Genomic DNA, 15428 nt, shown 5'->3' with positions numbered 1-15428 from the left:
ATGTCAATTATGTAGATTAAAAATGTGGAAAAGACTAAAATAAACTACAAATAAAAACACTTGAAACCTTTTGGAAAATTCCCAACATCAGAATGCATTAATGTTCCACCTCCAAGAATCCAAAACTGTCTGACATCCAAAACTGTCTGGAATCCATGAGAACTCTTCAGCTGATTTAAGCAGCTTTGGGTCTGGCCTTAGCAGTAGTGTATGAAACACGTACAGCATCAGTTCCAATACACATCCTTAGTAATCTGTCATCAAAAAGTGATATTTATTATCTGTAATCACCACCATATCGCAACAGAACTTGGCTCTGGGTACGTGCCCCAATCCCACACTGTTCATGTGCAACATACTGACAGCTTAGTTGTGATTCTGCTTCCCTGCAGCCAAAATCAAATCCTGCCTCATCTGTTGCTGATGCTGCAGAACATGTGTTCTGCATGATTTCTTTTCTCCCCCAACTCCCCTTTCCCAGGTCAAGAGCAGCCAGGCCTGAAAATCCATGTTTCTGAAAAAAAGGCTCCTCACAGGAAAAGCAGCAAAGTCTGCTTTCCCAGGGGCTTCTTGCAGGGCAGAATCCTCTTTCCGGCATTGCAAATCACACCTTCAAGCAGAACTGGAGGAAAGCAAACACCATATTCTGGCATCTCCTGTCACCAAGAGCTGTTGTGCTCTCCAGAGCAGGAGAAAACTGCACTGACAGTGTACTGAGACCCGAGGTATCTCCTGAACTGAGATACCCATGTGTGTCCCTGATGAAACACCATTAGAGCTGACAGGCCCCAAACCAAGCATCTCCCCTTGCAGCAACAGCAGTGTCCTAGAATGACCCTTTGTATGGGAAACAGCAATGCCCTCCTAACCCTACAATTCCGTGGCAGACTGTGCCATGACTCCACAGATTAGGCTGCGCCACAGTTTTCCAGGGATCAAAGGCCAACCCACTAAGCAGAGCATAGACTGTTACCAAACTGAAGCAAAGAGACCAGAAATGAAGGTGGGACTCCCCCAGAGCATATGGACTCACCTATCCTGTAGGAAGTCTCAAGGCACCTTTGCTTACTGGAGTAGTATTTCTAAAAGGATGTGACTGTGACTAGCCTCATTCTCCCTGTCTGTTGTAGGAGGGAATCTTGATGCTGCAAGGAGGTGTTTATACAATCTTCAGGCACCTAAATGAAGGGCTCCACCAGTGAAACATTACCGTGGGCTCTTTCCACACAAACACAAAGGCAGGAGATTGCTCCATGCAGCAGCTCCAAACACCCAACTTAGACTCCAGTTGTGAATAGGTATTAGAGCTGGTTTGTATCTTTACTGTTCACTCTCCCTTTGATATGCTGAGAAATAGATAAGGAAGCAATCAGCTGCTACTTGCAGCCTGCAGGCTTCAGTCTGCTTCATGCTTTCTTTTCTTCTAACTTCAAATGCAACTAGCAAAAGAAGCGAATTAGGAAAAATGAGCTAAACAACAAGCCCAAACCTGCAGAGAACACAATTCTGGCTTCTGACTTTGATGTTTAAAATTACAATTTTAACCCTGGATTACAATTTCCAAAAGATTCAGAATTGCTTACATTAGGAACTCTGCACCTTCATACTGATGGCACATCGGAAAACACGTTACACCCAAGTCATACAACCTTGAAAAATACTGGTCACAACATCTGTGAGATAAGAGACCTCTTTGAAAATCACCAACAGAATAAAATGCTAAAATGTGCATGAATTATTTTTTTCAATATGATACCAAATATTGTCAGCAATTTGCAATCCAGTAGTATTTGTAGTTCCAATGTGTAATCTATCATGTATCTAGACCAATTTTTTTTTCAATGTCTGAATACTGCCAGAATGAATTTAAGGCTGCATAATTATTTAACTACTTTAAAGAGTTCTACCTAGTTTCTTGTGTCACTTTCTCCAAAGCTACTAACTTGCTTCTGATTAAATAGAAAAATCTGAACTAAGAAACTGTTGATGAGAAATTATTGCAGATGTTTAAATATATGTGTGTACAGATAAGCTATTTGTTTTTATTAATTTCACTCTACATTTTTATAATTTTAATTTTCTCCGCTGTGATTTTCACTTTCTGATATTTTTGTACATTTGAAGTGTGTCTCCAAAACAAACTATACAAAAATCCAGGAGATTCAAAGCTGCTAGTCAGAGATGGAAAAGTACCACTTGCCTCAATGGATGGTTTGCATCTAAGCCACTATTCTGCTGCCATCTGTGCTCTGTTTTGCAGATCTGTTCCACTTTGAAAGGATTGGCAAAAAGAAAATACCTTCCTTGTGCTGCTTGTTTTCTGAAGCACACTATAAGCAAGATGGCAATCAGCAGTGGGGCAGGATTTGTGCCTCTCACTTGTGCTCCTACAGCAAAGTCTGCTCTGACTTCTCTGAGCACTCCTGTGTTCAGAGCTGGGCTGCTACTGCTAATCATAAAATAAAATGCCTTAATGTATGCAGAGAACAAGGAGCTTGGCACCACTGCTGGAGCACAGCCAGCAGGTTTTGCTTGGGTTTGCATTTACACTTCCAAGCAGGCTGACACCTCTGACTTCCATCCAGTCTTCATCAATAAAAAGAGCAACTCTGCCCTCCCTGAGAGCACAGCACTATCTTTTAGCTGCCTGGCAACCATAAGAGCCCTTTTCAGAATGCCATGAGTTTAAAACACGTTATTTTTTTTTAAGGTATAGTTATGAAAAAATCATGGACAAATAATATTTATAACACGTGTATTTCAAAATTCTTCTTGAATCAAGGCTATGCTGGAGAATGGATTTAATAGTTTTCAAAAACCATTTGATTTTTAAATCAGGGTGAACAATTCTGGCAAGCCTGCAATGATAAGGATGTACTGCAGGACCAATTGATTCCTATTTCACAGAATTCTACTAATTAAAGCAGAAATTGAATTCATCCTATCTGCTGAATTTATCTGCTATATTTGAAGTCTTTCCTTTGGTTCACGTCTGCATTACAGATCTCCTGGCAATATCATACTCACACTTTATATTCTATAGCTAAAGAAATCTTAGTCTGCAAATTTATGCTGTTTTACCAGGAAGGTCGCTGTGGGCAGCTGGATCTGTGAGGACAGAAGGTCAAACAGAACTGACACAGATTTACGCTGAGTGCCAGATACCAAAATGGTCATTTTGAAAGTGCAGTAAAAAAAACTAGGTTCAGGGACAAGGCACAAGTTGTTTTATTCCCTTAGCAAACCTTGAAAATTCTTTTTTGAAACACTATTTTTGTCTTGGTTTTTATACCAAGAGTAAGTCTTTGCAGCAAAACAGAACTCAAATGATCACAAATATAAAGAAAGAACTTGGCAGAAGTTTTATGCGCTATCAGCTCATGCAAATGCTTGAAAGGAACTTCAGTACTCACATTAGGAGTCTTTGATCCAGACTTTCCATACAAGGAAAGCTTTCTAATAAACTTCAAGGGACTTTGATTACAATTGCACTAAAGACAAAATCATATTTAATAGTCAAATCTAGGAAAGGCAATCCATAACCTTTCAGAGGACTCAAAGAGGTAACATGAAGGTTGGAACCTACAACTTTTAGTCTGGTATTATTCAGCTGAAGAAGAAGGTGAAAGATTTCAGCAATCTTTCCATTTTGATTTGGTACTAAAATCCAGTAACTACTAGCTGGAAGAAGAGCTGGTGTTTTCCTTCCTTTATACAATTTATTTTGTGGAAGAAAAAGCAAAATTGTTACAAAAGAGATGACATTTTGCTACAGTAAGGGCTGAAACAAGAACTTACTGTATGAGAGTTATCAAAAATTTTTCACATAACCAGTCAAAATGTCAAAAGTTCTCTTGACCCAATGATCTGACTTTCAAGAGACAAGCTCAGAAATTCTTTTCTGAGTTTGAACTATTAAAGTAAATAAGTACATCTGAAATTTATGAATCAAAATCAATTTTAAATGGCGAACCATTTATTTTCATAGGTTCTGCTTATGGAAAATTTTATATGGCATACTTAGACTGTTTCAAAACTCCTTGGGGAAAAAACACAACAAAAAAAACCAAACCAAAACAAAAAAAAAGAGCAATATCTCCCCAGTGGCAGCAATTTCCACTTTACATATTTGAAGGGATATTCTAAAAATTGCATTACGGGAATAGTTACTCATTTAATAATTTTATTTTATCAGATAAAACATGAAATTGTGAATGGAAATTTCCTAAGGTCTTTTTAATAGGCTAGAGAAGGAGAAAACATTAATATGCACAAACTGTACCAGTTTAACTATATTAAAGAGTTTAAAATGGGAGGTGATCTTACACAATTTAATTAAATTAAGATGAAATTCAGTGCAAGGGATCTGTTTAAGCTGAGCTGGTCTTTGCAAGTAAGTTGTTTTGTTTTAAGAGGATTAGTATTTTAGTCCCTAGAATCATCTGATTGTCTGACTAAATATATGATGATATGCCTGTAAATAACTAAAGAGAACTAAGTATAAATGGGCTGCTAACATAAATGGTTAAGTGGGGCTTTATACATTAATATTTTCTTCTGGATGCAGCTGGGGCTCAGGTTTCCAAGGCATTTTACGAAGCACCCTGGGAATGGCAATCTTTCCTTCTGCTTTGATTTATAGTATGGAGATGCTTGCTAATGAGAAAAATAATCAAAGATCTGGAGGACTGAACTCTATCAATCCTTTAGGAAGGAAAGCATGAAAATCCTTAATGATGCCAGAGGCTCACATGCTAAAAGGATTGCAGATGATTCTAATTAATATGGACCATTCAGACTTTGTAACTGGCACACACCGAAAAACACTCCCTGCTTTCTAGGTCAGATATACAGACACTTGAAAGCAGCTGCCAAATATCAGTCCCTAAGGTGTCTGCTTCTGTTTATGGGCTAAAAAAAACCAACAAAAAAAAATAACCAAACTGGCAGGGAGAGGCTTTAGATATCTAGGGCTAAATATTCATTGAATGTAAAGGAGAAGGATTGTAGTTCTTCTTTTGCAGGGAGAAAAGGAGGGAAAACAATGTAAGAAATCTGCCCTCCCTCAGCCTTGCATCCTAACCTGTGCAGGGCAAGCTGTGGTGTGCAAACAGCCCCACAGCCACCCACTGCTGCCCTGTAAACAGCCTGATGTGGGGAAGTGTGAGAGGCTTCAGCAGAGTTCCCAGGCCAAAGCCAGCAGAGACAGCCAGGGTTCCCCCCGGCAAGGGGAGGATGCTGACACTGTCACTGTTCACAGAAGCCATCACCATTCAGCTCAGGAAGGCTTAAGGCACGATTTGGCCTCTAAGTCTGCTGGAAACTGTAAAATGAAACGTGTGCCAAGCCATCCTGACAATGGAGTTGCGGTAAATTAAATGGGAAAAAATGTAACAGCTGGGTGTTATTAATTTCTGTCCTACCACGTAATGGTGCACACCCCATACCAAGCCCAAAGCCACCAAAACAGAGTGGCAACACAGTGTCCCAGAGGGCATCCCATTTATCTCCAGTCACCAAGCAGAAAACTTCTCTTGACTCTGCACTGTGAAAAACAGCACGACAGTCCCTAGGGTTACAATCCTTCTTTGTCTGAATAAAACACCATGCAAGCAAAGTTTGCCATGAAGCAGTTATTTTCCCTCAGTCTTTCCTGTAGCTCCCTTGGAGTCTTCACATTGTTCTGTACTTCCCTTTGGCTCAGCCCATTTATGAAATAAGTATGCCACTAAAGCAGCCATTTAGAAAGCATTTTGTACATATAAATTGATCTTACAGAAAAGCACCATAAAGGAAATAATCCACTACAAATAACTTTTACAGCTGCTGCTCCTGGGGCAATACATCACAGGCCCACTTGTCCTGGAACAAGTGAAGAAGGATGCCTGTCATTTCTGAATGTGGGAACACAATGAAATGCTGGTAATGCAAAGCTGAGTGGCAGGGATGAAACAGCATCATTGCACAGAACCTGTCAAATGCATTTACTTAATGATAAAGTAGTTGAGCCCGAGGCAATGTGGTTCTGCTGGCAGTGGTTTTAGCAGATCTTTTAGAAGCAGGGTTTTGCTAATGTCTGTGAGAGATGTTTTCTGCAGCTAAAGAGAAGATAGGAAATATGCTGTATGGACTATTAAAGGTCATCTACTACAATAATCCAACATTCCTGTACAAGTGAAATTGAGACCAGAATCTACCCTTTGCCTTCTTTATCTATCTAATTAAACAGCAAAGTAGACACTTAAAAGGGAGAAGGGCATTCTGATACCCTTTCTTCAGCTTGTTAATGTGTTATATTACTGTCCTAACTAAGAAGCTATTAGAAAACTAAAGCTGAGTTGCCAAGTATGATTTTTCAGGAAAAAAAGGACACAGCTCAAACACTTTGATGATGTGTAGATGTACTGATGAGAGACCATAGAACAAAAAGTATCTTTCTGATTTTAAATATTATGTAGTAAGAACACACTGGAGTAGCGATAACTTTTTTTTTTTTACTTTCAGAGAGAAAGATTAAATACAAAATGCAAAATAATTACATTCTTTGACTCATATGGTGCCCAGATTCTCCAGAGCTATCTCTTTCCTTTTGATTGTGTATCTGAAATGCGTGAAATGTTTGTGTTTGACAGTCAGACAAGAAGCAATATGAGATTAACACAAGACTGGTGTGCGTGTTTAGATGCTGCAAAATAAATCAGAATACCTATTATTTATACAAAAATGAGTAAACAATATGCTGCAGAGAAAAAGGACTGGAATCATATCTGTTTCTTCCTGCACCAGGCCAATACAATCTGGGAGTGAACATCAACACAGAGAAAGAAAATATACCCTAGTGTATTTCTTTTTACAACAAAATGGCTCAAAGCAGCCATGGTAGATGGAAGGAACAGGATCACATCTGATGAAAACATGCACAAATGCAGACTAATACTGTCAGCAAACTTCAAAACAGAACGAGACAGAAGAAGACATGCTCTCAACTCTGTATCAGTGAGGACATCCAACCTGATGTGACAGCTGCTACAATATTCCCTGGAATACAACTGGGAACATTCAGAGGTCACAGTGACTGCAAGATGAACTGATGTAGTGGACAAAAAAATCATGCCACGAGCCAAAGCCAAAGGCCATACTGCTCCTTAGAGAAAAGTGCTCCAGCATTGAAGACAGCTGTTCTATTTCTAGGATTGTTCATTTAATGTATTTTATGCAGAATTAAAAAACTAGTGATTATGAGATAATCAGGATTCCAGTGATCTAACTTCTCCAGCATTTTACTGCTAAAAAATCTCTTTGAGTAATCCAGTTTCCCTTTGTTTTTTGTTTTCTTTGCTACCTAATGCAATGCTCAAGCTCATTCTCACAGGAACTTTCATTAAATATTTAGAGCTTCTTCCAAAGAAGGGCTAACCCTGCTTTACTGCAAGTACGCTTCGTACACTGAAGGAAGTGAATCAATTTCAGTGCATAAAACTTATCTCAAAACCTGTGATATCAAAGGAACAACAACAAAAATCAGGTAGGAGCCATTTAAACCAAATATTACATTGTACCCTAATCCAAATAAGAACAATAATTACAGAATGAGTAGCTGTAGCCAAACAAATCCACAGCACAGTCCAATGGGCTATGAGAGAAATAGCACAAAATAATCCGGCTTACATTATTTTAGCAGATAAAGCACCATTTTGAAATAGCCATCTTCTGAAAGAAGCCACTAGAAGATTAATATCTTTGTCTTTATGTGAGCCCACAAAATAATCAGGTACCTAAACTTATGCACAGCAAAATACACAAGTTAGAAAGCAAAAGAGCAGAGATAAAATTCTTGCAGAAAGAAGGGCAACCATTAACCTTTACACATCCAAGACAGCTGAGCCTGGTGCAGTTCACTGAGCAGATGGAAGGCAGGAAACCTTACACCCAGTCTAATGGGATTCTCATGTTCCCCAATGCACAGCAAGGAAGTGCTGCACACATGGGACTCCACTGGACACACACACACACACACACACACAATTCACAATAAATGAGATGCTACTGTGCAAACCTGCTACCGTAGGATAGTGAAAATAGCTGGGAACATCCTACACGTTCCCAGGAACACATAGGGGCAGTGAAGCATACAGGGCAAAATGGGCCACAGAGATAAATCACATAAATCCAAATGGAGCTCCTGCCAGCATGCCCCATGCCAGGTGAGCACAGGACTCCCTGTTGGTAACACAGGCACACACACCAGTGCAGGCTGGTGTGAGCCCTGAAAACTACCCAGCCACAGCAGCACCTCCTCCCAGCACAGAGCTGTTTCTGCTGCCTTATGCTGGGTTGGCATGCAAAGTGCAGATGGACCCTACCTGAGCCAGGATAGGAGGTCTCTCCAGGGAGCTGGTCAGCCCACAAAACCTTACCCTGCACTGCCTGCCCCTGAGGCACTGTACAAGGATTGTCCTTGTGCTCTTCCTCACACGACACAAACCCAAAATTCATGGCTGTCAGTGCTGCAAAGACGAGATTTACAAATGCCTAAGGTATGCTGAGTAGCAGAATGTACCTCTCCATCGGCACATTTCATGGTGCCTCAATTATATTAGTTAGTGTCCTCTCTAGCATACTAGGGTAGCAAAAGTTCAGAGTATCCATAAGGGAGATGCATACAGTTATTACAAAGGAGTTTTATATTAATAGAGACAAATTTGTGTTTCACACTGTGCTACAGCATAGGACCTCTCAGCAAATGCCTTTACCTCAGCCCTTTTCTTCACAGGCATTCAAATCTCCACTGAAGTTGTGGATGTGGATGTGGATGTGCATGTCTGTGCATTTATAAGATGAACATCAGCAAGAGAACACATCAAAATGCTTACAAAATATTTAGCAAACCAAAACACTATCCTGAAAGAGCCAAGCATACTCTATTCCAAGGAGAATCTCCATTCAATCCTGCAACACTGTCTTATGAAAAATGAGTAATGTCTGAATACATCATATAAGAAAGCTCTGTGAAAATGACCCATCTATTCAGAGATGGATATCTGCTCAGGCTCTGTAATTTTTCCATCCTCTCTGTATAGCACAAGCAACACAGGCATCAAAAAAAGCAAAGTGGGATGTATAAAGCAATGTGGAGACAGGTAAGTTGCTCTCTGAGCAACAACTGGGCTCCAATGAATTGTTCAGTGTAGCCTGGTAACTAAGAGCAGCACCAGAATCAAAGTGTAACACACCTCTGCGTACCCAGAAATGATCCCCAAGACCACAAAAACAGATACAAAATGTGGCTCTCCTGTCCAACTGAAAGCATTCAGCCAGCAGTTTCTAGAACAGCTATCGATCTAACATCTGCTTATTCTTACAGTCGCTGTCATGGCTCAGGGGGAAGCTGGAATGCTGCTCAAACCTAATATTTTCCCAAGTGACAAATAGCAAAATGATACTAGAGATTAAGCAGTAAAAAAAATCCCATAGAAACTTGGGATGAGGAAGACAGAAATGGTTCCACAATTCAGTGCTATTACAAAGTCCACCCCATTTCTTCTCCTAATACAGTGAATGGCATCAGAGAAAAGATAACAGTGCTCTGGCTGTTGTGCTGGAGATAATGGACAATGGTCCTGAGGATAGCAGCACTACTGGTCTGTAGGTCCCATGGCAGAAGTGACTACTGTGACCATGCAGCTTTTCTTCCTGTGCAACAAAAGGGCTGTACAGCTTTATGAATGAGTTATTGTTTGACCTATTATCTGCCTGTTTGCCACACACATTATCCTGGACAAGCAACAACCAGTGATAGAAGACCCCACAGAGTCTTTAGGTAAATTTGTCTCACTATTGAATTTTTTTCTGCTTTATATTTCTCCAACTGCAATACCAAACACTTTGCTGCTTCCACCTTTTCAGCTGGAGGAGCCTGTTTTTTCCTTTGTAGATATCACACTTGTTGAGCAAGTTGCCAGTCAGTTTTCATCTTGCAAAGTAAGACTGAGATCTGTGGTTCCAGGACTACAATTACTTAAAAATGTTCAGATTCTCCAGTTTATAAATTTTCTTTCCTGAAAAGCAGATGTCATAAACCTGCGTAAACCTGGCTGAATTACATTCACTTTTATATAAGGCATCACATATGCTTGCTGATCAAAGCATATCTCAAATATACTTGGTGATAATGGGACCAACAGATTAAGTCTGTGAACTACCAGAAGTACCAACAACTCTAAGAAGTATGAGCATGCCCTAGTTCTGTACCAGAATCTGGTGCCTCTCATGGGAACTTATGACGATCTCCCGCATTCCTCAAAGCTTCAATAGAGCCTCTCTCCTGTAACAAGCCAAGATCTGTGACTTCACAGCTTTTATTTTTTTTTTTTTTTTTTTTATATCCATCATCTTCCTCTGGGGAACACTTCAGCAATGAGTAACCAGACTGCTTGCAGGATTTCTGCCAGGCTGTGTGAGCCTGTCATTCCTGCAGCAGCAACAATGGACAAGCTGTGATCACTGAGACTGGGGCATTAGCAGCTTTGAAACTAATCTGCTCTCCTCTAAAGCCTGAGCTCAGCCTAGAACAGAAAAGGGAAAGATCTAACAAGCGTGATGGCATGGCAGGGGATCCAGCAGAAGTGTCCCCTCTATCACAGGAAGTGAAACGGAAAAAAAAATTAAATTGAAGCAGGATAACTTTGTTTATACAGATAACAGGGAATATATGCAGTAGTCAAAACAAGCTAGATGCATGGTCTAGGAACCTATCAGAGAAAACAGCTGAGGTGGTTTGATCCTATTTACCCATTGTGATGACAGTTCTACATCTTCCTCTCAACATCTGACACTCTATCACACATGCAGGCCTGAGTGCACCTGTTCACACAAACACTGAGCACATCTACCTGCACCCAGTGACACTAATTCTGCCACTCAATACTATCCACTGGTTGCAGACATTCCCCAGGGCCTGGACCAGACATCATTTCCATTACAAACCAATCACTCCAGGCAAAGATCTGCAAGCAGCCTTCCTGGCACACAGCACAGCCCTTTCAATACCTGAGAATATGCCAAGCAAACTGGGACACTACAAGCAAGGTCTCAGGATTCCCACTGAATTTGTAGTACAGCCACAAGAGGCTGGAAAATGGATCCAAAGTGAAAGCCCAGAATGCAGAACATCATGAGCTCAGAAGGAGGGGACAAACTCCATTCTCCTCTGAAAGGACATGTGGTCATGTGCTTTCACTGCTTGTTGCTGACAGACAGCCAAACAGCTAGCGTGGGTAACAGCCAAATAAATTCTTCCAAGAGCCTTTTTTTTACCTTAGTAGTAAAAAAGTTACAGCATTAAGGTTCAGAGGAAAAGCAGGAATTCAGAAGTCTTGTCAGAGCTTCACACAGGACTATGGTAAATAGCTTCATACTGAACAGCAGGCTGTACTTTGCTTTAAAAGGATTTTTGTTCTACTCAAAGCACTTTGACTTGCTGAAATCTACTGCATTTACTTATGAAGGCAGAATTACACTATTTTCTCTCTTTTAAACTGCTACATCTTACAGGCTAGGGCTTTTCACTTAGCAACCTCCACTTCTAGAGAGTAGACCTGGGAGCAGGGCTGAGCTGATTTAGTAGCAGCTGTGCATCACCCACATCACAAGGGAGAGTGTCTGCATCTGGCTGAAGGGGACACAACATAGTCTCTGCTATGGAAGTGTGATTTTACTAAGCAGCAGGCTGGTGTGGCATGAAATCTGGTGGCCTGAAGCTCTGTTACATTACAGTCTATGCCTGGAGAGGCATTCTATGATGTCTACTGAGCACTGTTAACTACAGAGAGCAATCACTGTGCTTTCAAGCCATTAGCAGTCTTGGCTCACAGACTGGATGAGCTGGCAGCTCAGCCCTATGTTGAATTAGTGTGATACAAAAAGAGCCATTAGGATCTGTCTTTTACATTTCTCAAAACATACATTATAGCTGCTTGCACCTCTTCTTACTTGAACATACCCTTCTTTACAAGCAGCATCCTCACATTCTCCTTTCTTTTCTATTCCAGAGAAGGAATTCTTTTGGGATTGCCACTTCATTTTTTATTTCCCCGATGGAAACAAAAATAAGATTACTCTTGTTTCCATCCCTCACACACATTCCACTTTCCAACAAGAACAGAGCTGCTTCCCTTCCATTCTGCATGAAACTCTCCAATATCCAGAATTTCCAAGGCAGAATTGCCAGTGGGTCCTGGGATGTTTCAGCCTGCTCCTGTGCAAGCTCTTCTCTGCCACTGTCAGTGGCACACACTGCAATGAGCAGTCACAGCAACCTGAGGCAACCTGGTGTTACACGAGGAGGAATGCCAAGGGGACTGGTTATGTGAACAGAGAGAACTCAGCATGAATAACAGGTTCTACCCCTGGGCACATCTCCCTTTTGTTTAGTGTATTGCCAAACAGCGTGAGAGCTTCCTGTAGGCCATTTCAGAAGTATAAATTCAGCTCCTGCTTCCACTACAAGGTTTGGGGCTCAGAGTTAAAGATCCATTTGTTGCATGCATTTATTTGCCTCACATCTAAGACCACTCTTGCTGGATGGTAGCACCCAGTGGACAATGCAGAAACAAACGTACACATTCAATACAGCATGTTCTTATTTACAGCAGAAAAGGAAAAAATGGGCGAGTAAGAGCAAAGTGAAAGAAACCTCACATTAATTCAAGTCTGTTAACTCTGTGTCTTACCTTCCTATGGGTCCCAGATCCCCTGAGTCCTGGCTGCCTGCGTCACTGGGTGTGCTCACTGATTTCGAAGAGGGAGACATAGGGGTTGGGACTAAATAATGAAAATAACAGGTATCCCATGTTAACACATGCAGCGACTGCACTGATGAAGAGCAGTGTCAGACAAATCAAAACCAATGGACCAAAATGATAGTGGATGGATGAGTAGGAGAGTTTGAAATGGTGAAAGCAAATAAGGAAGGAAAGAAAAAGAAAAGGAAGAGAGTCAAGTGAATTTTAAGTCTTCTGGAAGTGTTAAAACTGACATGTATCTAGACAGGACTGAAAGCCCAATGGAAATCTACAGCTAATCAATGAAGAAGATACCTGTGGAAATCAAATAGCACTTGTTTGTTGAGTCTGGTTTGAAGTTGACTTGCAAAAGATTTTAAAGATATGAAGAAGTATCAGGGGCTTGTCTTGTCAAAATCTAAGTGAACTCTTCTGGTAAAGTCACGTAGGCAACAGAACAAGCATACTTTTCAAATTCTGAATTTAAATCAAAAGCCAGTGTCCATTAGATATGCTCTACGGCTGCAGTGTGGAAATGACATCAAAAATAAAAGCTAAATAAGGAAATCAGCTAAGTTAAAATCATTTCCCAAAGGTGCTAAGAAGACACAGTTTACTTGGTGATTGTTTTCTTAAGTAATGTAGGTCATATAAAATTTCCATTTTGGATGGGACATGATTTCAACACTCAAGGAAAAGTTTCCCTTGGTTTAGACACTATTTGCCCAAGCTCTTGAAATGATTTTCTCTTTGCCTTGCCAGGGCTTTTGAAGCATATTTCATGCAAAGGCAGTTTTGTTTCCTGAAACAGGAAAGGAAGTTCATAGCTCAAGGTCAGCCTGAGTTAAAGCTCTTCAGCAAAGAAATAATAAATAAAAGAGTAAAAATATCCTGATTTCTTTTAAAATGGTTTCTCAAAAATATTAAAAATTAAGAGATGGCTCCAGTCAAGATTTAAAGCAAGTATTCTTCAAAGCAGCCACATTGAATAAAAAACAAAAAGAGAGGTTTTTTTTTAATGCAAAAGCATTGTTTCCATTTGGTTCAAATCATGTGCATTTCTTTTTATAGATTTAACAGAGTAAAACTTTAAAATACTTTGTTATGCCTTACAATGTATAATGACAGACCTGTCAAGAGATTCGGATTTTCCATATGGTCAAGCATTTAATGCAGATTCTCCCTAGAGACTGTCACAGAAATGACTGCAGCATGAAAAGTGAATTCATCTTTGTGACAGCCCTTTGGCAGGTTACAGGTATGTCTGGTGGTTTACATATTCCATATTCACAGTGAGACCTCTTAAATCCTCCTTTCTGTATTAATTGTGAGTGTATGCAAAGGGAACAAAAGAGAACAAAACACTATTTTTAACTAAAAGGAATCATCTTTCTTGTGAATTTATGTGTTCCTTTGACAGTATCAAACATAAAAAAATACCTATGATAAAAACTGATAACTTGCAACATGAATATATGTGTTTGGTTAATAAAATCATAAGGACATATATACTCATTCTTACATAAAAATGAGTATTTTTAATGCTATATCTGATTTTATCTTGGACCTTACTTTTGTATCATGATATAATTTAATAAATATATTTTATTATACATAAAAATAGCCTAACCATTACTTGTCAGACAATTCTTCTGAGAAATAGGGTCTAAAAGCTTTAGTCACTCTACCATAACTTATAAAAATAGTAACTTTTTCTCAATGAATGTTGGTTGATGGAAGTAATTAATTTAAATTCCAATTCAGAATGTCACTATCTACTTGCATATGCACCCAGGCATCTGTATAAGGTGCTTTCCTAAACCAAAACTTCAACATTTTGGCAAATTTGAAGTTTCTCCTATATATTACTGGCAGGAATAACCAGGAGTAAAATCCTAGATTCAGTCACAATGAACTTAATGAAAAGGCTTGATAGCTTCTGGGAGGCCAAGGTTTCAGCTAAAACAGTGGGAGTGGTCCCAGATTTGAGGGAGAGGGAAGGGGAAGGGGAAGGGGAAGGGGAAGGGGAAGGGGAAGGGGAAGGGGAAGGGGAAGGGGAAGGGGAAGGGGAAGGGGAAGGGGAAGGGGAAGGGGAAGGGGAAGGAAATTTCTCACTTTAGGATCATTCAATAAATGAGGCAGATCTTAATCAAGGCAATCCATACTCAGGTACTCTATGTGTTTTTAAACTGAAGCCTTCAGGTTCTAGAACTAAAACATAAAAACCAAAAAAGATGTCAAGTGGACGAAACCAGAGCAAAAATCTACAATAGTGTCTGTTGATAAGTGTTTTTCTATTTATGATTTGTTTTTTTTATTTTGCTTCTCCAGTTTTTCCTAATTTTAAAAGAAACACAGTGGGAGTTCCCACATAACTATGCTCCTCCTTCCTTACAAATGCTTAATTTGAATTTTTGAAACAAAACTTGGGGCTAATGAAGTTAGCACTTATATTTTTGAGTGAGAAGAAAAAACAGTCCATCAGAAAAGAAATCACTGTTGGTATGCAAAACCAACCTGCATTATGTTCATAAAAAATTCTTGAAGAAATGAAACAGATGTTTTTGGCAATGACAAGTACTCAAAATGCCATGAGCTTGTATACGTGAATGGTATGGCAGGCATTCAAACAGAAGAGTTCACTTC

At 39.8% G+C, this 15428-nt stretch overlaps 1 protein-coding gene across 6 annotated transcripts in view; it reads right to left on the bottom strand.

The window, feature by feature from the left end:
* Positions 1-15428, bottom strand: part of DYNC1I1 (dynein cytoplasmic 1 intermediate chain 1) — a 187205-nt gene that overhangs the window by 150464 nt on the left and 21313 nt on the right. For 4 of the 6 annotated variants that reach the window (XM_058026342.1, XM_058026332.1, XM_058026351.1 and 1 more), the window contains exon 4: positions 12732-12873. In XM_058026342.1, the coding sequence (XP_057882325.1) occupies positions 12732-12873 (142 nt within the window). The remainder of the gene's footprint in view (positions 1-12731; positions 12874-15428) is intronic. The other 2 variants (XM_058026369.1, XM_058026378.1) reach the window with 2 other exon arrangements.

This window comes from Melospiza georgiana, chromosome 1 (assembly GCF_028018845.1).
Source record: "Melospiza georgiana isolate bMelGeo1 chromosome 1, bMelGeo1.pri, whole genome shotgun sequence".
NCBI classification, from domain to species: domain Eukaryota; kingdom Metazoa; phylum Chordata; class Aves; order Passeriformes; family Passerellidae; genus Melospiza; species Melospiza georgiana.
This window is presented reverse-complemented; position numbering and strand designations above follow the sequence as displayed.